Source organism: Heliconius melpomene, chromosome 9, assembly GCF_056956725.1.
Source record: "Heliconius melpomene rosina isolate 202511_hmr_F chromosome 9, ASM5695672v1, whole genome shotgun sequence".
Taxonomy (NCBI): Eukaryota; Metazoa; Arthropoda; class Insecta; order Lepidoptera; family Nymphalidae; genus Heliconius; species Heliconius melpomene.
In genome coordinates this window covers 5,957,154-5,984,590 of record NC_140397.1, presented here as the reverse complement: position 1 = coordinate 5,984,590, position 27,437 = coordinate 5,957,154, and the positions used below count along the sequence as shown (strand labels likewise).

General features: G+C 33.6%; 1 protein-coding gene across 2 annotated transcripts; it reads right to left on the bottom strand.

Moving 5' to 3' along the window:
- Positions 1-39: 39 nt before the first annotated feature.
- Positions 40-27,399, bottom strand: Kat60 (katanin p60). 2 transcript variants are annotated; one of them, XM_085189995.1, is made up of 10 exons: positions 26,954-27,399; positions 15,546-15,651; positions 9,121-9,250; positions 6,564-6,715; positions 4,751-4,909; positions 3,757-3,878; positions 3,300-3,479; positions 2,674-2,832; positions 2,177-2,400; positions 40-1,771 (listed from the first exon to the last, which is right to left on the bottom strand). In XM_085189995.1, exons 1-10 carry the CDS (start codon positions 27,143-27,145, stop codon positions 1,573-1,575), a joined length of 1,623 nt encoding a protein of 540 aa, XP_085046121.1. In that variant the 5' UTR covers positions 27,146-27,399; the 3' UTR covers positions 40-1,572. The 2 variants fall into 2 exon arrangements, with proteins under 2 accessions (XP_085046121.1, XP_085046122.1); XM_085189996.1 differs by lacking the exon at positions 26,954-27,399 and adding an exon at positions 16,172-16,277.
- Positions 27,400-27,437: the final 38 nt, after the last annotated feature.

The following is a 27,437-nucleotide window of genomic DNA, read 5'->3' as shown; positions in this document are numbered from 1 at the left end:
TCTATTGAAAGTTACAATAAAAAAATAAAAGGTCATACATTTATAAAATGTTTTTATTTTGTTGTACATAGAATTATTATTAACACCGATGCAAAAATATTTTCTTTTCCAATTTTATTGATTTGATTAGCCATGATGACCATTTTAAAAAATTTAAGGCTTTAATTTTATAATTATCACGAATTCATAAATATTACAAATTTTGTTTTTCTTTTTATTAAATGTTACCATTGTTCTCATTTTATGTTCCTGCACAAGTGGAATAACATTTTGTATTTGAAAAACATACAAAAATATTATAATTCACTAAAAATGCTAAAATATTTAACAATACTTTTTGTCATTAGAAATACTGTATAATATGATGTTGATGGGCGACTCCATATTATTTCGGAACGACTAAAAGGGGTTTTGATTTTGTAACAATATTAAAATTCAATTAAACATATGTTATTCGAACTTGCCTAAAAACAGTTTGTTAATTACAAATTGAGCGACGCAAATATTATGCCAAACGAATTTTTAAACTTTCAATCAACATAAATATATAAATGAAAAATTATAAAATCTATAAAAGTATATATAAATTAGTTATGGCATAAAAATTATTCTAAACTATAAAATCTCATATAAACCTAGTTTAAGTACAAAGATCACGGTATCATTGTCTAGACTAACCATGTGATGACAGATCTCGTTGACACGCGGAAGCTTCTTTCAAGGACCATTATAACAATACGAATATGTTTTTTTTTTATTATTTAAGATTAATTTTACATTATTAACCAATATGGTACAAATATTTTGAATGTTAGAAATGTTTAATTAAAAATCCACTTTCTCTAAAAGTGCAGTGGAGATTATTTTGATTGTAATAAAAATATGCTATTGAAATTTAGCATTAGTCCTGGCGATCAGTTAACACGATGTCTGTGTTAAAATAGCATCATTTTCCAATTTAAATTTACATTTCTTTTAAAAAAGCACATTCGATATTTTATTTACATCATTAACCAATGGGAATGTCAAAACCATATGCAATTTATTATTATTTTTTAATTAATACACTTCATAATAATTTTACAAAGTAAAAAGTATTGGGATCAAGGTTGTCTCAATAGTTTTGTATTTTAAGAAAATATGAGCAATTTTGTTAAACAAACCAAATGAATTTATGTAGATATGTGATTTTAGCCATTTGTACACATTTTAAATCGATCTCTTTAACTGGATTCATTGCATATATTTAAAAAATTATACATTTTTGGAAATCCAATGTTTTGAACACTTTACAGTAAGTCATGTCATCCTGTGACCACACTACTAAAGTATTCAAATAGTTTGTTTTACAACAATGTATAGTATTAAAATTGATATAAATAAACCATTTAAAAATAATATTTTAGGCCCAATTAAATACAATACATATTTACTTTGTAAAATTACCACAACTTTAATACAATGCAATACACTTCGTTAACGGATTAATACTGAAACAGTCCGTATGTTCCAACGACTCTCACAATGTGTTTGACACAAATTGTCCATTCATAAAACACTGAACTACGTAAATCAGGAGGATCCGAACTCATCCATCCAGGTGAGGTATTTCTGTATGTCCCCTTTAGACACGGACTTGTTACATTTGGAGAGGGCCTCCAGGAAGTCCTGTTTGGTCACCGGCAAGTCCAGTTCTTCCTTGGCAAGTTGTTTTATTTGTTCTGGTTTTAAACCGGCTATTTTTCTTCGCATTGACATCATTGACGCATCTCTGAGTGCCAAATAATAAATATTAATTATGAAATGTCTTTCTCTGTTGTGTATACACATTAAAATTATTTTATAAGTTTTCAAATTTGGGTTTTTATTAAAAATTATACATATATCATCAGAAGGGACACAAGCGTAACACGTAAACGCGACAGATTGTGGGTTCGATTCCCTACTAGAGGAAATTAAATATTTAAACATTTTCATTTCTTGTCCCTAGTGTCGAGGAAAACAACACGGAATGCCTCCAGAATTCGGCGGAAAATGTGGAACGGAGTGCCTTAACACTAGATTTCCTTTGCCTATCACGATGCGTATAGGATACAGCGAGAAGCTAAAAACATTATTATCCATTCATTACAAAATTTAGTAACCAACACAAGAATAGTAAAAAAATAAAAATAACCTGCAAACATTAGTAATATCAGCTCCTGAGTACCCGTCAAGTTTCTTAGCAATGGACCTGAGATCCACCTCTGGATCAACCTTGACCTCTCTGAGGTTGATATGCAGCAGCGCCTCTCTGCCCGCTTGCGTTGGGAGAGGTATGTAGATACGTTTCTCGAGCCTCCTTCTTAGTGCTTCGTCGATGTCCCACGGAAAATTTGTTGCTGCTAACACCATTACGACCTGGAGTGGAATAAATTACAAAATTGTTATCTCCAATTAATCTATTTCCAATTTTTATATTAAATATATAATATTTTTATATTAATTATTGGTTTACATTCAGTCAAGACCGATTGGACACGACACGACCAGTATTTGGGCTACAAAAACAGGTGGTATATATTATCTTAAGTACTAGTACATAATCAGGTATCCTGGCACTTGGCTACCAGGCTTACAGTAGTAAGTCAGGATTGTTTAGCAACTAGGCACTACGGTAGTCGGCAGGCGTACCTTGGCGGGTTCGTCGGTTGCGGAGCCGAGCCCGTCCATCTGCACGAGCAGCTCGGACTTGACGCGGCGTGAGGCCTCGTGCTCGCTGTCGGAGCCGCGACGGGAGCACAGCGAGTCGATCTCGTCTATGAAGATCGTGCTGGGCGCGTAGAACCGCGCCTGTGGTACGAAAGATAAAATAGAAATAGATAGATTTATAATAATAATAAAAATAGTTAGATTTATAATAATACTACACTACTTTGTACAAATAGTTTAGTACATTTTTTAAATTAAGACTAATTTCAATCCAAATCATTTTTTTAATAAACAATGTGGCTGTGAGCACAACAGATTGTGGTTTCGATTCCCATTGAAAGAAATGAAATATTTAATATTTTAATTTCTTTACACAGGCATGGAATCTTGCCTCTTAACACGACGTTGAGTTCGGCCAATCAACATGCCTCCAGAATTAGGTGAAAAGTGGGTGCGAAGTGCCGTAACACTAGACTCCCTCTGCCTACCCACATACGTGCGAGATACAACGTAAAGCTAAAAAAAATTTTAAAAATCTGCATTTACATCATTTATTAGTGCGATTTGTTAATGTTTCCAAAAAAAATATCACATTTCTAGCAACCCACCATTTCAAACAGCAATCTGACTAGTTTCTCCGACTCCCCCCGGTACTTGGACGTGAGAGTAGACGAGCTGACATTGAAGAATGTGGTCCCACATTCGGTCGCCACCGCTTTGGCCAACATAGTTTTGCCCGTTCCGGGGGGTCCCACCATCAGCACTCCTTTCCACGGCCTGCGTATACCCTGGAATTATGGGACTAAATTAGTATAGTACAGTTTGATGTCATAGGATTTCTGCTAATATTTCTATTAAATGTTTATATTTAGCTTAAATAACGAATGTCTCTTTTATATAGTTCAAATCCTAATGTCTGAGTGTAAGCGCAACAATTACAGGTACGATTCCTACTCGACGCTGTGAAGCTAACTTATATATTATAATCAGGATGTAGTTGCTTATTAACATTAATTTATTAATGTTTATAATCAAAAATTGCAATACATAATTTAAAATGTTTACTTTAAAGAAATCCGGCATCCACATCGGCAAGACTACGGCTTCTTCCAACAACCTCTTGGCCTCCGTCAAATCTGCAATATCATCCCACCGGATGTTGGGGTTCTTTTGCACTATGTCTCTTTCTGTAAATAAAATAAAATATATAAAACATATTAAAATAAAATGTTTAAGGCCTTTACATCTACTCGTAATATAAAATAAAAATTAAATCAGCTTCACGCTAGACCTAGTGCTGAGACACTTCGTTCCCCATTTTCTGCCGAATTCTGGAGGCATTGCGTGTTAGTGGCGGAACTGAACGCCGCGCTTCGCCTCGACCAGAGCAAAGAATAACCGTAATATACCTAACTGTAATTATTCAAGTTTTCATTATAACCATAATTATGTAGATGACTTCACAGATGATAATTTGCTATGTTGATACAGAATGATATAAGTTGTAAATGGCTCGAGACGATGACACAATATACTCAGTATTGACACAATTGTATAAACCTTCCCACACACTGTGGGTTTTAGATCTTGTTAATGCTTGTATAATATGTTTTATTATGTCATTCATGTTAAAAATATATATTTTATTTTACTTTTCTGTCTATTGGATATGTCTGACATTATATTTGAATGTAATGAAAAATAATTTTTTTTCTTTTTTTTCCTTTTTCCCTAGCCTGCACCACCCCATTGTTGGGCAAAGGCCTCTCTCCACTTCTTCCATTCTGGTCTTTATTGCGCTATTGAACTCTAGTCATGCTTATAATAGTCCCATTGGTGCCAATTCTCCTTTTAGAGCTTGGAATCCACCTGGTAGAAGATTTCGCCCATGACTTTTCAGGCATACGGCAGACGTGTCCGGCCCAGTCCCAAAAAATAGATTGAAAATCTATTATCATTTCATAGAGTGGGAATCGAACCCACAATCTATCGCATTTATACCTCTGCGCCATGTTATATTAATATCAATATTCATATAAACATAGGCTTTAACACTCACCTAACATGTCTACCAAGTCAGTATCGGCAGCAGAAGGTGGTTCAAATCTTCTCTCTTCTTCTTTATTTTTTTCATCGTCCGTGTCTCCGTTATTGTTGTCTCTGTCTTGCTTGTCTTTTGTGTTGTTGTGCTCTTTGTTGCTCGTTTCTTTTGTTTTAGCTAGCGGAAATAAGTCAAAAAAATATTATTATATGAATTTATATTAGCTTTAGTCCTGTCTCACATACTAGGTTACTAGGATTAGTAGAGAGAACGTAATATCAAGACTTAAGTTAGTGTTATCAATTATTATTGTTTTGGTATTTAAAAAGTGCTAATACAAAGAAAATCTAACACAGACACAATTGTGTTCAATGTCTCACTCAGTTTCGTTTTTTAATCGAACGACGTTTACTGTTAAAAATACATGTATTTATTTAACAAAATATAATATTGAATAATATTTAAAAAAATAACTATATGTGCATATGTTGCAAAAAGCCTACATCATTTTCAAAATATATATATCTTTTAATATCATCTGTAGAGTTTATTATTTTTCAGTATTTCCTGATTAATTTCCCACAATATATAAAATATTTTTTAAAACCAAATTGTATAAAAATATATACTAGTACAAAAGTCAAATCAAACATCATACTTTACTTCCCATTTACATATCACCCCCTATTCAAAAAACCATCTTAAGTAAAGTTTTTCATTCTCATTACTTACAACAAATTATATGCACGAGACGTCGTACCCAGGTCCTAGACCTACATTTCCATTGTGAATGTCATGCATGCACCGCACCCACCCAAATTATTATCTTATAATGACTTCCTATCATACTATCGAAGAAATTATTGATGTATGACCATCGTCATCAGAGATTGTTGAAATCCTTATAAAATCATGATAATGAAGTTCATTATAAAAATATTTAAAGATTTTATTTTTCGTTTTGCTTTCCGCTGTTCCGCTTTTCCTGTGCGGGACAGGGAACCTAGAGTTAGAAAACTTTGTTCTCGTCGATTTTTTGAGGAATTGCGTGTTTAGTGGCGTAGAGGAAAGAAATGAAAATATTAATAAATAATAATTCATTCCTGTGAGTGAGAATCGAACCTAAAAACCGTCACGTTTAGTCACACGAACGACCACCTTGAATACAAAGATATTGTTTCTTTTTGGATTAACGCGTCTTAAATTTACGCAAAAGTGTAGAAAAATCTAGGCCAAATATGCAACAAATTAAAAATATAAATGAAAACTAAAAAATTATACAGGCATATAAGTATAAATACGTAAAAACCGACGATATAATCTAAATATGTATTGATTATTATGCATTTTACGCATAGGAGTTTCGTAACGCATAGATGCGTTCTAGGCGTAGCAACGTTTCATAGTTCACTCTGGTCTCACGTTATTTACTAATGTTACGTGATTTCAATACCTTTACTGTATAAGGTATTTTAGATAAGAAATCTATTTTTTATTAAATTTTCTTACTCAATAAATGTCTCAACAATTTCTTCTCTTCACAAATATCTGAGATTTGATATGAATTGAGGATGATTGGAAGGTAGCATTCTCAATTAAAATTTTTAGGCAGAGGTTTAAATATTATTATTATGATTTTTTTTTTCAATAGATATTTTAAGAATTAGGTGGATAATATTAAAAGTAGTGATTTTGGATAATAGTAAGTATAAGAAATAGATACAATTAAAATATGTTTTCTAATGTAAGGAGCATTAGAAAAAACCCATCCCATATGGAAGTCACAGCTTCAAGCTAAAAAAAGCCTAAATTGTCATATAACATTCCTTACCACTATGTCCTTTATTCGTATTTATCTTCGGATTCCGTACATCTGATGTTTTCCTTTGGGAGGTGGTCGCGTTGCGTGCTGCTGGCCTCTTGTTGTCTGCAGTTCTGTTGTTCCGTGGATTGTTGCGAGCCGATTTCATTGTTGGGGCACCCCTGATTAAATAATAATTCTAAAGTTTAATTTCTTACATTAAAAAACTCGACTGAATATAATAGACAGAAAGGCAGTTTAATATTGTTTTAATACAAAAAATAAAACAAAAATAACATTAAAAAAAATTAAGTACTTAAATATATCTTATCAATAAATACAAAAAAAACGAATATATATAAATATTGACATATTAAATCCATTCCATACAAGTCGTTTGTATAAAACAAACTTTGGTGAAGGTGACTTACGCGCCAACTTTTCGTTGGGCTTTTGTGGTTACCACCACAAATGGTGATAGTTTTACATCGGCGTGATTGTTATCACCAGGTAACCGCCAAAACTTATAATAGAACCTATTATACATGACAAACAATTATCTATCAAAAGCTATTTTGATATAAAAAGTATAAATCAATATTTCTTATTAGGCTTAATGTATCTACAATACGTAAAGTAATATTTATTTTTCATTTTACTTCATATGTATCTATTTTAAGAATAGGATCCTATAGGAGTTTTGATAAAGTTTCAATGATTCAATTCCCTTACATTGGTCCTTACATTTATAACAAAATAAATAAAATTTTAAATGTTTATCATTTAACAAAAGGGTCATGCAAACGAAAGGTGTTCAATTTTCTACATGAGCTCTCTTACGAAGAAACAGAAAACCTGCTTTGTAAAGACAAATAAATTTATTGCTATTTATTTATATATACATATATATCCTTAAATCTCTCACGCTATAATTTAAACACACAACATACACATGCACAAAACAAATAAATAAATATCAAATTATACATCCTCTCACACTCACTCAGGCACAATCTCATAATACACAAAGAGAGGTCACGTCACACTAGAGGCTAATTGTTGAACATTTATATTTTTCAACAGGCTAATTATAAAATTTTCTTGTGGGGATGGGCGCTGTATACCGGAATACAGGCAACTAGTCCGGATACAGAGGAAATCTTTAAACTTTTCTTTATAGTTGTTTAGCCTATGTTTGTATCTAAAACTTATGTTTACTTAAGCAAAGTTGTTTGTAAAAGTCAATAAAGTTATTATTATTATTATTATTATTATAATGAAGGTGTAAATTTCTCTTTTTTTCAGTTTCATGTGTACCTACATACATAGCAAACTAGGCAGAGGGAACTTGGGACCTTAGTGTTAAAACACTCTGTTACCATTTAGACACTTCTGATCCATACTTTTCCCTGATCCTTCTTGATTCATTGCCTGCTGAGTGGCATGACCTAACAGCAAGCTTCGCTTCATCACCAGAGCGAATAAATGAAAATATAATATTTTATTATCTAGAGTGGAAATCAAACCCATAACGATCGCGTTTACAATCACACCCTTGTGTACCTGCCCCTCTACGACCTCGAAAATTGGAAACGGAGTGTCTTAACACTAGATACCCATGTAAATGAAAAACAGCGCCAAGAAAAAAAAATAGACTCTATTATATTGTTTTCCACTAAAACATTCCAATAGTCCATCAATCAACATAAGTTCAATTTCAACAAGTATGGACTAGTTGCCAATATAGTTTCTTTTACAGTTAAGACCTTAAAGAGTTATTACAACTTAGCTGTTAACTCTAACCATATAAGCACATATAAACATGCCACACCCAGGAACTAGTTAACAGTTAATTTCTAACTAACTTTTGTTAGCAAGGTCAACACTCCCTTTTGCACTGTTGGTTAGCGTACGACGACCGTACCTATATACAAGTGCAAAAATTGCAATTTTATTTTCGAATCAAAAGATAATACTTTCAATACAATAATGGATTAAGATTATTACAGATGATAAGGCCGATTGCCTGCGATTTGATCTGGTGCAGTAGAGCCAGGTATATAAAATTTCCACCATCCACCTCATAATCTTGATATCTCTAAAGAATATCGCGAACGTCAAACTGCCTTAGACTCTAAATACTTGAATTGTTTTTTTAAATGTATTAAAGTAATAAGTTCTGTTATAGTAGGAAAAAAATCTACTATAATAGTATGACATAAATTTAAAGTCTGATAATAATGAGGCCAGTCGTGGCCCAGGGGTACGAAGTGTAAATCTAAACACTATTTGTTGTGGGTTCGATTCCCACTCGAGGAAATGAAACATTTAGTTTGCATATATCTGTACGCAACATCTGTATTTCCATTTCGTCGCTCTGGTGTCAAGGCAAAACGACGTTGAATTCCGCCAGACGCCTTCAGAATTGGGCGGGAAGTGGGTAACGGAGTGTCATAACACTAGGTTCCCTCTGCCTACCTACTGTGTGCGGGATATATCGTGACACTATGTGAAAAATAATAATAAAGGCTGGTACGTTTTTGGTCACAATTTTTGTTTTATCAAAGAGAAACTTCCTACAACTCACTTATGCTCAACACTGGTGGGCGAGGGCCAGGCGGTCGGATCCCGGTCGGGTGGCGGCGGCCATATATCTGGATCGATCTCGTGCGGCGCCGGCGCCCACATCTGGTCGCGGGTCGGCAGGTCTTCTAGCGCTGTGGAAGAGGCAATATTTTAGGATCGACAAAGACACTTTCTAATTGCTTAGAAAGTTAGTAAAGTGAATAAACAAAAACTGAATATGTGTAATTTATTATATTATGCAGATATAATATATGGTATAGTATACATGTAAGTACTACTTTAACGCGGCCGTTGTGGGTTCGATCCCAATACGAAGAAATTAATTATTATTTTTTTATCTTTCCGCTCTGGCACTAAGGCAAAAGCCCGGCGTTAAGTTCTGCCACTCAACACTAAGCTACAAACGGGATACTGCCTACCCTACGTACCCTGCTACAAATGATAATATTCTTTGCTCTCTGCTTATATCATTCAATCGAAATAAATTAATAGTAAAACAAATATTAAATATAAATTCTATTTCAAGCTATACAATACACAATTTATAATAATCATTATAAAGAACATTAAACAATAAATGAATAGCAATCGGACATTCATTAATTACTGGTATTATAGCGCTGAAGCTCTCAGTATAAAGTCGTATATTTATAAGAGAATATAAAATATAAGTTTCATTTTGTTATTACAGTCATGTTAATTCTGTACACCGTCTTGGTGATATTTTAGTGCCCTAGCACTAGCGGCTCGCTCGCGGTTTCACCCGCGTGAACTATGTTATTATTAATTTCTGTCTCCATGACTACGTCCTAGTGACGTCTATGCAAAATTTGAAACTCCTAGCATTTGTAGTAACGAAGTTTCATACAAAGTTTCGACCCCAAAAACAACCCCTTAGAAATCGAATATTGCAAATTCCCGTCTTAGCGAGCACCTACGTCCAATAAATAACTCCTATGCAAAATTTGAGATTTCTAGCACATGTAGTTTCTGAGATTTCGTGATGAGTGAGTGACCTTTCGATTTTATATATATAGAAGATATATAGATATGGACAGGCAGAAAATACAAAAAAATAATAATACGATAACAAATTCCGCAAATTGTTATATAAAAGAAAAAAAGAGAATATTATTACATTAAAATATCTTTAATAGTAAAAACGATTTTCACATACGATATACATCATCATCTAAACATAAATAAATACACGAACAATATTCTCAGAAGTGAGGAATAGACCATATAAGATAAAGAAAACGAGTCCACAATCAACACATGGTGAGTCAGAAGGAGATCGTTGGAAACGCAATCCGGGTGGCTACTTTAAAAAATGCGCGTAAATACCGTGCACCGAACGAGTATCGCTTAAAAGGCTTTAAATATTTTTTTCTCCACATTCCGTTTTGTGTCCTTAATGTTGGGCTAATGGGGACGAGGTGTTGATTTATGAGATCATTTGTATGGAATAGGTTTTTTTATCTGTTTTTTAGTTTTAAAAAAAAACAAGAACTAAAAATGTTAATTGTTTCCATTACATGTAACTTTAACTGTAGATATGTAGGTATGTGTATATATATATATATTGCTGTACAAGATCTCCCTGCTAGCCATCTTCGTTGAAATGCCTGTGAGAAAACAACCGCATCGAATGTCCGCATCAGCGTTGCTGCAGCATCTCGGGGCAATCTTGATAAGTGCACCTTATACCGTACAGTTTGGAAAGTCATTATGAAGCATCAATATCCGAGGAAACACGAAATTGCGTGATAAAAAACTCTTAAAACTTTTTAGTGTAACCCACAAGATATTTTTAAGGTCAAAAACAACTTGTTTTGTTAAACTTTTGCAGTGATTATATCGATTTATCGAAAAAAAGTATACAGATTAATAATACTTATTTTTATTTTTAACTTCACGCTTAACGCGCGTAATAAAGGGAACCTAGTGTTAAGATATTCCGTTCCTATTAAGACTTCCATTTGCCGAATTCTAGAGACATTGCGCGTTGAATGGAGGAATTCAACGCCGCGCTTTGTCACGTTACCAGAACGAGGAAATGAAAATGAGAATCGAATCCACAACCTATCGCATTAACGCTTGAGCCCCTGTACCGGCCTCGGAAGATTACACATAAATTATGTTAACTTTGTAAATAATGTTTATAGCTGTATTTAGAGATGCATAATGTAAATAATATGAATCATATTTGCAAATTTCATTCCTTCAATCCATATCTAAAGTCCTCATACAATATTAATAGAATATATTATGAAAATTGTAAATTCTATGAAGAAAGACACGTTCTTCTATTATTTCTTTAGAACGAACTTGATGAAATTCCTTCTCAACTCTTAATGATTCAAAACGATTTAACAGTATTAAAAACTTGGTACAATATAAAAATATTTAAAAGAATATTCTTAGCACGTATCTATATATATAAAATCGAAAGGTCACTCACTCATCACGAAATCTCAGAAACTACATGTGCTAGGAATCTTAAATTTTGCATAGGTGTTACTTATAGGACGTAGGTGCTCGCTAAGACGGGAATTTGCAATATTCGACTTCTAAGGGGTTGTTTTTGGGGTCGAAAGTTTGTATGAAACTTCGTTACTACAAATGCTAGAAGTCTCAAATTTTGCATAGACGTCACTAGGACGTAGTCATGGAGACAGAAATTAATAATAACATATTTCACGCGGGTGAAACCGCGAGCGGGTCGCTAGTTATCTATATATATAAAATCGAAAGGTCACTCACTCATCACGAAATCTCAGAAACTACCAGAGCTAGGAATCTCAAATTTTGCATAGGAGTTATTTATAGGACGTAGGTGGTCGCTAAGACGGGAATTTGCAATATTCGACTTCTAAGGGGTTGTTTTTGGGGTTGAAAATTTGTATGAAACTTCGTTACTACAAATGCTAGGAGTCTCAAATTTTGCATGGACATCACTTATAGGACGTAGGTACTCATGGAGACAAAAATTTATAATAAAGTAGTTCACGCAGGCGAAGCCGCGGGCGGGCCGCTAGTATATTTATAAAATTTGAAATTAATCATCTTCCAAAATAGTTTACGGTAAATCTGCTTTACCTATAAATTAGCAAAAATCTTCAAAATCACCATACTTTCAATACAATCTGTGTTGAGTACACGAAGAAGAAACAAAAAACCTCACATCCCATGCACGCAGCAAGGCCTCGACGCTCGTAATCGAGCGTGGCCATCTGATAAAACTACTTTCCAATATACATGTTCCACGAAGCGATTTTTTTACTTGTTCTCTATTACACATAATAGCTTCTATTTGAAGTTGGTAAAGATTGGTTTTTTATTACATCACTAGTAGTAGATACCAGTAAGAACTATGCGTAACGAATCTCTGATGCTGTATTCACAATGCGTTTCGTTCAAGGGCAACCTTCCGCCGTCTTCGGTAAAGTGAGGAAAATTGTTTTGCTTTTAACATAAATTCTTAATGAATGTTTAAACAATTTTCTTATATGGCTTAACTATCAGCGTACATATGTATATTCTTGTATAGTATTTACAAGTATTTTTTGAAATTGTAAAGCAAACATTTAAAGAATCGTGGCGCAGGAGGAAAGGCAACTGGTTGTTAGTCCGATCCCCACTCGAAGAAGTGAAATATTTAATATACTTATTCCATTGGGAAAGTACGGCGTTAAATTCCGCCACTCAACACGCAATGCCACCAGAAGTCTCTCGGAAAGTGGAGAACGAAAGTGTCTTAATGGGAACGGAGTACCATAACACTGGATTGCCAGGTTTCCTCTGCGTACCCTGCTATAATATGAAACAAAAATAAAATAATCTTATATTTTAAATTTAGTACCTACGAGATATCCGCATAGTCAACGCAGTGTATTTATGAAAGGAATCCGTTTAAGTTATTAATTAAATAGCAAAGTTGAAAGCTCGTATGAAGAACAGACATTCATATGCAACATTTTCCTACTGACGTTATAATAACTAAACTAAATTATACGTTTATGTTTAAAGGAAACCATTTTAAATTCATTTCAGTTTTCCTGTATGTATGTATGTATATTTTACAGACTAATTTATTTAATATTTTTTGTATATGTATAATCTTATAAATATTTCATAATTTAGATGAAATTTGGTAAGTACATTTGCATATACCTATAAAAATAGTATACTCGTATACTAGGTGGTAACGTATACGTAGGTGTAAACATAAACATACTAAAACAATATTTTATATTTTTTTAATAGTTAAATTAACGACATGGACTTTGTGGCAGAATAGATTTTTTGTTGTAACTTTTAATACGTAGGAAGGGGAAATCTAGTGATGTAGTTAGTGAGAAGAGTTTTACGTAAGCAATGCGTGTAGGTGGCAACACTCACCGCCCACATTGAGTAATTTATCCGAAAAAAGATACCGTTAAATAGTAATAATGTTAAAAAATCCTTCGAACCCAACTATGAAACTACGACGTCTTAATTATGGTATGATTATTTCTTTCTTTTTCACGTTGTATCCCGCACACAACAGGGTAAGCCGAGGGATTCTAGTGTTAAGACACTCCGTTCTACATTTTCCACCAAATTTTGCAAGCGTTACTTCTTGGATGACTGAACTCAACGCCGCCCTTTGCCTAGACACCAGAGCGAAGAAATGAAATTATTAAATATTTTATCTGGTGGGAATTAAACTCAACACCAGTCGTGTTTATGCTCACACATTTGTGCAACTGCGCCACTACCATCTTTCTTTTTTATGCACATTTTTATTAATTTATTTGCATATAATATAATAGTAGCACCTCTTTAAAAATAAAGTGGAGACTCATAATCTACACCGCTGGTTTGCAGAATTAGAGTGGAGTTCGTTATATTTTATGTCTACTATAAGTATTTAAATATTTTAATTTACATACATAAAGCAGATTTACATACTATTTATCATTCACTCTAATGTAATAAACGTTATGTCATTTAACACAAAATATATATATATATTTGAGGCCGTCGTGGCGCAAGCTGTAACGCGAGCGTTGTGGTTTCGATTCCTACTCGTGGGAATGAATTATTATTTATTAATATTTTTAGTTCCACCATTCAATACGGAATGCCCCAAACAATTCGGCAAAAAGTGGGGAACGAAATGTCTTAACAGTAGGTTCCCTTTGCCTACCTTTCACTATGTATGCGGGATACAGCGTAAAGCTGATAAAATAATAAAAATTAATATAAACAAGTATTTTACTACAAACAAAGTAGTTTACACAATCGCCATCCAAGACACGAAAGGTAAACTAAAAATTAATTATGTATTCAATTATTGAATCGTTTCAGTGGGTTAGTGTTAATTGCATACGTCAGACAGCAATTAAAGAAACACAAACACAATAGTCCCTAGAAAGGCAGCTATCGTCACGACTGGAAACAATTGTTTTGCTGTAGCCTATAGCTGGATGTGTTTTAAAGTGTGATTGTTCACTATCGAAGTATAGCTTAGATGATGGAAAAGAAAAGAAAGAATGAGGCCAGTTGTTGGCGCAAAGGCACAACCAGTTGTGGATTCGATGCCCACTCGAGGAAATGAAATATTGAATATTTTTCGCGCGACGTTGGGTCCTGCTATTTAACACAGCGGAAAAATGAAACCGACGAAAAGTAGAGAGCGGAGTGTTTTAGCACTAGGTTTCTTCTTCCTACACTACACATGTGGGATACAGCGAGTAGCTGAAAAAAAAACTAAAAAGAAATGGTACATGGACGCATAATAGTCAACTATCTTTTAATATGTCTTTATGTCATATAGTTATGTGTCATAGTAATTTAAAGTCAAAATGAAATATTTATGCATAATAAAATTATTTAACAGAATTTATGCCTCTTTATGCCACTTTTAATTCTAAGGTCGTGGCAGTAAGTACTCTTCGCATTAATTATTTCCTACTGGGAATACATTACAATATACAGTGCAGTTGTGACAGACAAACAGGAAACGAAAATCTTTATACGGCACTATATATAATTAAAAGCTTTTTACGAGCCCTGCGACCTATTTGCATGAAAAGAATGCATTTAAATTAATTTTTAAAAAGATCCTAATGACTTAGTAACTGCAATATTTAGAAAAAAAATCAATTTGCATTTGAAAATAATTCTGTATACGATAAATATAATAAGCTTACTACATCTTTTATCATAATTACATTACAATAGCAAAATGAAATGATTTTGAAAATAGATGAATCGATTTTGATAAAAGTTTCACGCACTAATGGATAATATTTTTGGAATTAACTACTGAAAATACATATTTAGAGATAAGTTTAAATATTATGTATAATGCTTAATCGTTTAAGTGAAATTTATAAGAAATAATAAAATAAGAAACAATAAAAAAAATATACTTACCACTGGTGAGTGGAGTGATGGCCTTTTCACCTTCATGTCGAAACATTTGCAGAGTGGCTATTGTCGCTTTGAGCTGTTCATACTCCCTCGCCATTTGCTTCTGGACCTGTGTGCGACATACAAAGTTATTACTTACATTATAGAGAAGAATAATTAAAATGGAGAGAAGGAAGAGGGAACCTAGTGTTAATACACTACGTTTCCCATATTCCGCCGAATTATCGAGGCGTTGCGTGTTGAATGGCGGAACTTAACGCCGCGTGTCGCCTTGTAAATGTCCTCCAATAATTAAAGTTCAGGTACTTATATAAAATCAAGTATTACAGTAACAATCACTGGGCCATATATGTCTCGCTTTCTCATTTATCAACTTATTTATGATAATTAACATTACATAATTCATTTACCATAGTAATATATGTAAATTATTTAAAGCAACACTATTGCGGGTATAGTGTGTCAAGGCTATATATTATAATAAGTACGTTCAATCATAATATAATTAAAAAGAAAAAGAAAAGCTTATAAAATGACTTCCACTGAATTGTTGTCAAAAACAACCAGCCGTTAAGTCAAATTAACCTCAAATTTATTCTGGAAATTAAACAAAAAACTACTGCAATTACCTTTTATAACAATATGAATATTTAATCACTTCCAAGACATAAAAATTAACCCCTTTAAAGAAACACTCAACCGTTCACACAAAAAAAGAAAGAAATTAGTCTCAACACCACACTTCTGGTAATTGTATCGCGAATTTCCAACACGTTTCACAGAGAGAGCATCAAATACCAACAATGGACGAAGATAACGACACCATTAAATTTCTTTAAACAAAAGCGAAATTTCGTTTCGCGCGAACAAACGAAAACACTTCCCACGAAAAAAATTCAATTCACTACCACTTAAGGGACGTCAGGCACTTATAGGGTACTTCGATCGACACCTTGACCGAATTAGTTGATTATGTTAAGAGGCTTTTCAAAACTACCCACATAGCTGTAGGCCTCGACGTTTGACACCAACTAAAGGCCGGCTCCGAACTGGAACAGTGTTTCGTCGGGCCGCGTCATAATTACGGATATGGCACGCATTAAGGTAAAAATGGTTTCTTAGAATACAATGGAGGGCTGCTATAATAAAATTGATTTAAATTCCATATTCAGGTCAAACCAATAAAGTTGTAGCAAAACTAAGCATTTGTGTTTACTTTATAAAAAATAAATAAATCAGCTTCACCCTGTATCATGCACACAGCAGGGTAGGCAGGGGGAACCTAGTGTTAAGACACTCCGTTCCCCACTTTCTGTCGAATTCTGGTGGCATTGCGCGTTCAGTGGCAGAACTCAACCCCACGCATTGCGTCGATGCACCAGAGTGAAGAAATGGAAATATAAACGTAAATAAATATTTCACTTCCTCGAGTGGGGATCGAATCCGCAACCGTCGCGACGTTATAATCACACCCTCGTGCCGCTGCGCCGCGAAACCTTAACCTGTTCACTTTATTTTGACGAAAATGACAAAAAAAAATAGTAAAATTATTACGTAAATATTTTATGCAATTTAGAAAAGTGGACAAATTGAATGCACAATAGACATAAAATACCGCGCGACATAAATTAAACAGGTTCAACGACCTTCAATGCAGACGGACGGACGGACGGACAGCCGAATGCTATCAGCACGCGTGACTACATACACCCATACAACAGCTCGTGACGAACGGACGCGACAATAGAACAAATGCTTGGCGACAATCCAGACACCGAATTAGACTGGATGACCTAAACTGACCAGAAGCCTGATCTGAGATCTGTGCCACCCCCACGTCATGCTGATATTTCATATTGTATCCCGTACATATCACCGCAAGCAGAGGGAACCTAGTGTTAAAACTCTCCGTTCCCATTAAAATATTTCCGTTACTCACTTTCTGCAGAATTTTAGAAGTATTGGTAAAGCCGCGCCTTGCCTATTTACCAGAGCGATAAAATGAAAATATTAAATATTTCATTCCCTCGAGTGGGAATCGAACTCACAATATTTCAATATTTCAACAAATACATAGTAATTTATTCAAATATTACAATTCAATAAAAACATTGTTTCATTAGTACCAAGTACAATACAAAGCGAACATTTTCACTGCAATTCCCGGATGGGAGTTCCGATAAAACCGCATACTTTATATGGAATTTCATACAAGCAAGTCGTTCTTTGCGCATAAATATAAACAAGATATTGCTTTAAACGACAATATCTCGCAAGAAATAATGGAATTGGTATAAATCAATCATTATTACACGCAAGAAAGGTAATGAGTGTGAGCTTACTGAGAGGCTCGTATTTATAAACCGTTCTCAAGTCTGAGATCGATCTTGAGATGTTGTTTTCATTCATCAATTATATATCTGTGAATGATAAGGACATCTCGAGATCGAACTTAGATTTGAGAACGATTTACAAATACGAAGTTAAATATACAACATGTTTACTGTTATCGACATATATAGAACTAAAACAGTGATAAAAAACTTGTTATTATCAAATTACCATGTCAGGCCCAAATCCATCAAAATTGGATTATTCGTTCACTAATACCTTATATCGATCAATCTCATACACAGGTTATCGAACCGCCCGACAGGCGCAATGCGTACCATCACCATGTACCATGTACCATCACAATTTGCGTTACATTGTATCCCGCACACAGCAGGTTAGGCAGAGGGAACTACGTGTTAAAACACTCCGTTGCCCACTTTCCACCGAATTTAGGATGCATTGCCTCGACATCAGAGCGAAGAAATGAAAATAAAAATTTTAATAAATACTTCATTTCCTCGAGTGGGAATCGAACCCACCACCAGTTACATACTAAAAGATTTACTGTACTAATAGATACTAAAAGATTCGTTATTTCAAAAATATCCAACAAAAGTTTTGTAAACATTCAATCGAGTGGAAATTAGTTCTAAACTTGGAAGGCATGTTAATCTCTTTTGTTAAATAGTGATGTGTTTCCGTTGCTTGTTTTATTTTCGAAGTCCCATTAGTATCCTCTCAGGAAATACCACTCCGGCAAAACATCAGACGTTGGAACGATAAGGAATCCCTATAATTTGGTCACGTCCCTTCTTCCGTTACACGTCTTACGGTTCTCAGAAAAACAAGGGAAAAAGATCAATATTAACTTATTTATTTTCTTGTGATGATTTAATATAAGAAACATGTTTAGGATAGGAAGAATTTTGAGGTCTGTTGTCGTGTTACACAAGGGTGCAATAGTAAACATTTTTTTCTTCATTTTCATTTCTTTCTCTCGTAAGGAGTTAAAAAAAATGGGGAATCGTAGTGTCTTAATAGGTCACGGAGTGTTTTAACACTAGATTTCCAAATCCCCCTGCCCTACAACCTGCTACATCGTGAGACTAAAAAAAATGTAATTACAATTGTTTAAACAAATATATCACCAAACTATTACATATTCTAAAATATACAACGAAAAGCGTGAACTACGTTGCCAGTGATCGTATTTTTAACCGACTTCTATAAGAAAAGGAGGTTATCAATTCGACTGAACGTTTTTTTTTATACGACGTAAAACACACTTAGTAATTCTAAGCTGTCAGTATTATAATTTCACCTTATTCATTATAATTAATGAAAAACATCTTCGTCGAAGCTTCGTCGAGTGGAATGGGTGATGACTAGACACACGATGATTGCGGATTCGATTAACACTCAAGAGAATGATTATATGGACCGTTCATTTTGAGAGTGGTGTAAGTCCATTTTCTTTTGTTTCGAGAAAATTAAAGGTTAGTATGTCGATGATTATGTAATTTCATTTACCGACCGATTTTAAGTTGTTCAAAACATGTGTTTTTTTTGAGAAATTAAACACAAACTAGTTATATATAAAAAAATTACATTAAATTAATCATGAATTACGTGATAGATCATTTTTCTCAAAAATGGACTTACACCACTTTCAAAATAAACGGTCCAATTATGAATTACTTATTTCTATTTTCCCGATCAGGTTTTACATAGTGCACCGTCGCGTCGTCACTCAACAGTCAACACGTAACGTTTCTTGAATGAGCAAAAACAGAATAATAATATATGATAGTATCGTTAGCTTCTTTTTTGTCTATGGCGATTTAGAAAACTTTAATTATCGAATTAATAACATAAATTTCCTTTTTTTTCCAAAAAATACATCTATATATATAAAATCGAAAGGTCACTCACTCATCACGAAATCTCAGAAACTACATGTGCTAGGAATCTGAAATTTTGTATAGGACTTACTTATAGGACGTAGGTGCTCGCTAAGACGAGAATTTGCAATATTCGATTTCTAAGGGGTTTTTTTGGGGTCGAAAGTTTGTATGAAACTTCGTTACTACAAATGCTAGGAGTCTCAAATTTTGCATAGACATCACTAGGACGTAGTCATGGATATGGATAATAACATAGTTCACGCGGGTGAAGCCGCGGGCGGGCCGCTAGTAAAATATAAAATAAAGGGTCATTGAGGCTAGTCGTGGAGCAATGGCACACGATTGCGAATTTAAACGCGACAGGTTTATTTTCATTTCTTCGCCCCGGTGCCGAAGGCATAGAGCGGCGTTGAGTTACGCCGTTCAATACGCAATTCGGTTCCCTCTGCCTACTCTGCTATGTACAAGATACAACATGAAGCACTTATAGCTTATTACTAGTATATTACGCTTTCACGCCAAAACTACTCAACCGATTATCATGAAACTTTTAACATATATTCTAAGAGATATTAGAAATGTTTCTTTGCCTCTAATATAAAAATAAGTAAAAGCTAGCCAAGCCACGTTTAAAGCTTTAGTGCGTACCTAATATGCTTTAAAAAAATAGGAAATTGATTACACTAGCGATACCAAAACATCAGGATTAAGATTTAACACTGTTTATTCACGTATAACGCGGCATCATGATAATATGCAAATGATGAAAAAAAAAGTAGCACGCTAATGTGAAATAAATTGCTGAATAGATTTTAGTAAGAGTATTATAATTAGACCAATTCTGTTTACTTTCTTTCTTTTATGCATTATCAAATTTAATTTTAAAAGTCTATGCATATTTTAAAATAATAAACAGAAAAACAAATTAAAAATAGTTTTTATTATAAACAAAAAGTAATTTTATGAAGAGATATTTTTTATATGCAGAGGCCAGTCCATCTTATGTCACTCATCAATGGTTTAATGATAATGATATACACAAAGCCTATATAAAACGTCGTTATTAATTTAATTTCTTTAATAGTTTTCTGAAGAAAAAACAGGACAAGATCACAACTCATAGAGAGAAATGGACACTTAATTAAACTTAACTTATTCTATTTTCATTTTCTATTCTCTCTCGAGACGCCTTTATACCTTTTAATATAAAAGGTATGTAATTCCCAAAGGGTGAAAGTCAAACAAAAGGAAAGTGGCCATTTCTCTATGAGATATCACGACATTGACACCGAAACGACAGCGTAGGCCACGCAGATTACAGCAAATAGGCTTTAAAATCTCATTACAGTTATAAGTAGGTATTTTATTTTTATAATAAGTACTTCGAAATTATAGTACGAAATTATTATTTCTGGGTATATTGTGTACATATATATAAATATATATGAACAACAAGTAGATTTCATTATTTAATATTAATAGAGGTCGAGGCCAGTCACAGGGACTCAAGCGTGTGACTGAAAACACGACAGGTTTAGGTGCGATTCCCTGGTCGAGGAAATGCAATATTTAATATTTTCATTTTCATTTCTTCACTCTGGTATCGAGGCAAAACGCGGCGTTGAGTTTTGCTACTCAACACGCAATGCCTCCAGAATTAGGCGGAAGATCGGGACAGTCTCACACTAGGTTCCCTCAGCGTACCCTGCTGTGTGCGGGATACAGCGTGAAACATAAAAATCAAATTAATATTAAATAATTAAAAATATGTTATAAATCATTATTCAGTGATCGGTGAAAGGCCAGACTCATTTTTGCATACTGAAACAGGTTATTAGCCATATACTTATAAGGATTTTTAGCTTATAAGATTATATTAACAGCGTCTTGTAATTTTTGAAGCGAGCGAAGTAATAAATTGCGTAATATACATAATTTAATTATAAAAAACATCTAGAATTCTGCAGAAAGTAGGGAACGGAGTTTCTTAACAGTAGGTTCCCTCTGCCTACCCTGCTGTGTGCGGGATATTTTTTTGAGGCACTGCGTGTTGAGTGCGGAACTAAATGCCGAGCTTTTTTGCCTAAGTGCCAAAGCCAAGAAATGGAAATATTAATAAATAACAATTAATTTCCTCGATTGGGGATCGAACTCACAACTGTCGCGTTACAATAACACTCTAGACCACGACGGTTTCTTAATTTTGATATACTTAACCATAAGTCGATATACTTAAAAATATAAAAAACACATTATAAATATAATAAATTTACTTTAAATCAATAGAACACCAACACCGAAGGTTCCAAGAATGGATTTCCAGTGTTACGTTACACAAAACACTTTTGTCAGGTTTCACTACGAGAAAAACTCACTCGATATCGTATAATCGCAAGGACAATAACACAAGTGTTTCGTAAAAACATTCCTATTTATAAATAAATGAGTATTACAGACACCGACGAACAAAAAAAAAGCCTTGTAGCGCAAACTAAATAAACGTAAAAACAACCTTTATCGATGATAATAATAAAAATATTAAGGGGACGACAGTTTATATCTGGTATAATAAAAAAGTTAAAATTGGAGATTTTGTACGAGACTAAATATCTTCAAAATTGATGCTTTAAACTTTATAGAGAAACGTAAAACGAATGATTTTTTAATATAGATAATAATAATAATACTGTTATATATATGAACATATAGAATTTTTATACTGTACTTATAAAATTTCGATTAGATACTTTTTATTGTAGATTTACGCTACAGCGTGTGTGCATGTCCCGCACACAAAAGAGTAGGCATAGGAAGCCTAGTGTTAACACACTCCGCTCTCCACTTTCCGCCGAATTCTGGAAGCGTTGCGTGTTGGGTGGCGAAACTTTGAAAGCTTTGCCTTGACACTAGAGCGAAGATATTTTTTTTATTTTTTTTTATGATGTGCCACAACCTGTCGCCGCCCGAGCCTCTTCCTCTGGCCTCTTATAGATATTTACCTACTAAATATAATTATACATTATTTTAACTAATATATAAGTAACTATATTTCAAAAGATAATTTAAATTGTAAGTTTGTCGCGCAACGACCTGCTGTAAGGCAATAGGCACGTATTGAATTCACGTAGGCGGCTCAACAACCTGTTACGTTTGTGCAATAACCTTAATATTCAATAAACATAATATTAATAAAGTCAATTTTAGTCGAAACCTTGTATAAGTTTTGTAATTTCAACATACCTTAAAGGAAATTGAACTGAGTGATTCCATTTTTAACAGAATCAAGGTACAATGGAAAAAAACATGCATCTTCAGTTCAGTTAAGAGGTTATTGACAGAATGGCGACAGTAACAGGTTCAGACCTCATAACGTTATATTCTTTGGTGCAGGAAGAAGGGGGGGGGGGGGATGGGTCCGTGCCCACCAGGATAGTCTGGCGTCCATACTAAAAACATCCCTAACAAACAAGTTTGCCCCCGAAAAATTAAAAATCAATACACGAACATAATATCTGTTCTTAGGTAAAGTCCCGCCGCCCCAGAAATATCTCTAGATACTCCAATGGTTATATTGTGATGATATAACGTCCTTTAGAAGCTACAGTAAGCCAACAGTCCTCTGTACCGACCGCGCAATATGCAAAATATGAATAAAATTAAAACGAACTTTCACATGGATCTGAACCAGTACCAGAAGCCAAATAAGTTACAACTCATCACAGCTTAACGACGAACTAATTAGATTAATAAATTAAATTGCCGAATAGAAATAAATATGTAGATAGTATACCTCTATTCATCTCTTGTATATAGAGAGACAAAGTGTCGCGACATTCTGTTTCTATATTTTCCACCCAGTTTCATATTATAATATACCCTTAGTATTCCTTCTAAGCCGTCCTCCTTGTCGCTCTACGTTGAAACCCAATGCTGCATCCTCAGAGTATAGAACTGGCCTAATGTGCCACAATAATTTTAGTACAATAAATATATCCCCCACACAGCACAGCAGTAGACAGAGGGAACCTAGTGATAAGACACTCCGTTCAACATTTTGTATGTTGAGACTCGACACCAGAACGAATAAATAGAAATACAATTTTAAATAAATTTAATAATGTTTTTCCGTAAACGATTGTATCTCTTCTTATATTAAGTACGTGCTTAGCACTTATGTTTACAGTTTATATATATATTTATCAACATATTTATTTATGTATGTACATTTAGATCGTGTATGAACTGCGCAACTATTATCTGTATAAGGACAGACAGACAAACGCGGCGCCGAGTAGTCTTATAAACGCGTAATCGATATGGCCGATGATCATTATGTACTTAGATAATATAAAAAATAAGTTTTGCATACATTTCTATATTTTTTGTAATAAAGTTGATTACAATCACTGGAACTGTTACTTTTTTTTATTATTATATTAACTTTCTTTTTATAGCTTTACGCTGTTCTTGCACATAGTTGGGTAGGCAAAGTAAACCTGGCAACCTAGTGTTAAGACATTCCATTCTCATTTTAAACAACTTCCATTTCCCACTTTCCACCGAATTGAAGGCATTCCGAGTTGAGTGTGGGAACTCCAATTGGACAATATTATATATCACCTTGATTTGGGTTCAAAATTTGATATCTTTTCAATTTAATATAATAGTTATCATTTTAATATTAATTATGATTTAATATCAATTAAAAACTTTAGCTGAGTTTCAAAAAAAAATGTCACTGAGATTTTGTATATTTTTTATAATATATACTTTCTAATTAAGCAAAGTGCTGCACTACCAAGAGATATCACAGTCTATCTCACATTCATGTGAAAGCAGGAAATAACTGATAATAAAAAAATATTCACATAATATATGTTGCTATAATAGTGCCATACTTTTATGGACAAGTAAATCTATATATATAAAAGGATTTGTCCTCACTGACTGAGGTAAGACGCACGCACAGCCGTAACCGCTGTGCGTAGAAACGTGAAATTTGGACAGATGTTTACTTTCGTTATCTGGACATCCACTAAGAAGGGATTTTGAAAAATTTTAACCCTAAAGGGGTGAAATAGGGGTTCAAAGTTTGTATGGAAAAAAAATTAAATAGGCATCGATTTTTATAAAATTAGAAATTTAGATTTTTAAAAGTATTTAATTGAACACGTGTTTCATCGTTTTCTATCGATTGGCTCAGGCGAAGCTGCGTGCATCCACTAATATAATATATTTTTTTTAGCTTCATGCTGTTTCCCACAATTTGTATGGTAAGCAGAGGAAATCTTGTGTTAACACATCCTACTTTCAGCCGATCAGCTTTCAGTAGTCAACACCGTGCTTTGCCTTGTTATGAGAGCGCAGAAACAAAAATATTACTTAACAATAATCCATTCTGCCTAAAAGGAATAGAAGCCATAACCGTCGCATCTACAACCACACACTCATACCACTGCATCACAATGACCTCAATACTAATGTCTGTATGCATAATATAATGTATGTACATAGTGGAAAGTCACAGGAGCATGTTAACTATGACATCATATGATTATAAAATATGCTGATTAGATTACAAGAATTCACTATACTTTTTCTCATACTATATTGTTTTAACAAGATTAAAACAAGCGTCACTAACACCACCAGCTTACAATGGCGTAAAGCATATTTACACTATTTATTCTACTCATATTTATTAAAAACAACACCACATGGCTCTGTGGTACAACATCTGACTGTAAACTTGGTTGTGGGTTTGGTCACCATACATATAAATTATTTTCATTTCTCTATGAAAAAGTGTGGCTTTCAGCTCCGCTACTCAATATGCTCAATGTTTCAAAACACTACATCTTCACTGCTTTACTACTTTTTTAAAAGAATGACACATATTCATCAATTTCTTCTTATAATAAAACTGACCAAGTAAAAGTCATACTTGATATCTCAATGGAATCTTGACATAAAAAATGGTCCTGACAGACAGACAACAAGGTGATCTTATAAGGTTTTACTTTTTCCCTTTTAAGATATGGAACCCCCAAAATTTATATAAAAACTACTAGACATGTTTTTTATTTATTTAAATATTAATGAATATTTGTGCTACAGTTCTTTTACTCATTTGGTGTTAGCAGTAATATAATGGACATTTTAATGCTCCATTTAGTTAAATTGAATAATTTCAAAAGAAACCTTTGTGCAACCACTGACTCAGTCAAGGTAGCATTGACCTGTGCTTCATACTATTGATGTTACAATATTACATTGAACTTGTCTCAAAGGCCAACTATATAATAGAAGAAAAGTCTAACAAAAATGCTATAATCATTTGTTTTGTATTATTTACAGTGAAAAGTTGTAACACATTATTTTTTAAAGCTTCACATTATCAATTTTTAGACATGGTTTTGTTATAAAATCCAGGAAATGAAAATAATTTACTTCCTCAATTGGTTTTAAACCTGAAGCTGTGCTGTTATGACACACACTGTAGTACTCAAAAAAGTATTTGTGCGACTGACTCAGTTGTGGTATCATCGACCTGGGCTTAACTAGCTACAATTGATGTTTTTAAAGAGTTACAATGAACTTTACAGACATATATAAAGGTTATCACCAATCATCAGTTTAGGGTTTTTTTTTATATATTAATATTAAAGAATACATTTTTTATAATTGAATTTCATTAATTGCTTTGTTTCATTAAAACCCATATATTTTATTATTAGCTGTTCAGCTAGGGTTATTTGATGTTACGGTATGCAGTGCTTAGTGTGTAGGTGGGCAGTTGAGTAACATTAAGATGTTAAAACTATTTTATTAAGTCCCGATTTTTACTGTAACAACAAAATTATATTTACACAAAATCTTTTCCGTTACGCAAAGCAAATCAATCTAAATTATTTAAATTTTATTTTAAAAATGGTTTATTAAGTAGTTAATTTATTTCTGTAATATATGTAAAAGCATAAAAACAACATTATTATTTAAATGTATGTAGACATGTATACAAAACAACAGAATCTCATAAAGGTACGCTGTGGGTGGCCTTCTGTGTTACGCGAAATTAATTACCAGAGTTATCATATAAGGAAGTGGCTACATACAAGGTTATTGGCATGGATCAAAATAAAGCCTAGATTTACACGTTTTTTTCGTACTTACCAATTGCCATTTGGACTTTCGTGTGGGGTCTGCGATCGTGATGAGAAGTCTATGGATCATCTGCACCGTTCCCTCGTAGTATACCAATGCCGATTCGTAATTCCCCATCAGTGCCATTTCACGGGCCAACTTCGTGTTCTCGCAAATTTCGCCAACAGACACTGCCATTATTGTCATTCCCGCTGTGTACATATAACGCTTCTTTCAAAAAGATGCAAAGTTTTCTATTCCGAGAAGGATTCGCGTGTGACAACCAGCAATCCAAGAGCACTTCTCATTTTTATTACTGAAGTCGAACTAATTTCATTATTATTTATTGTATAACATATACTTATTTATTGTTTGTGATTAAATTAAATAAATTATCTCATGACGACTAGAAATTTTATTTAACGATTTTCATGCTTCTAAGACAAAACAAACTTTATCAATTTTGTTGAAAGACTGGTCAGTGTTCACATCACAATCTCGTATACTGACACAT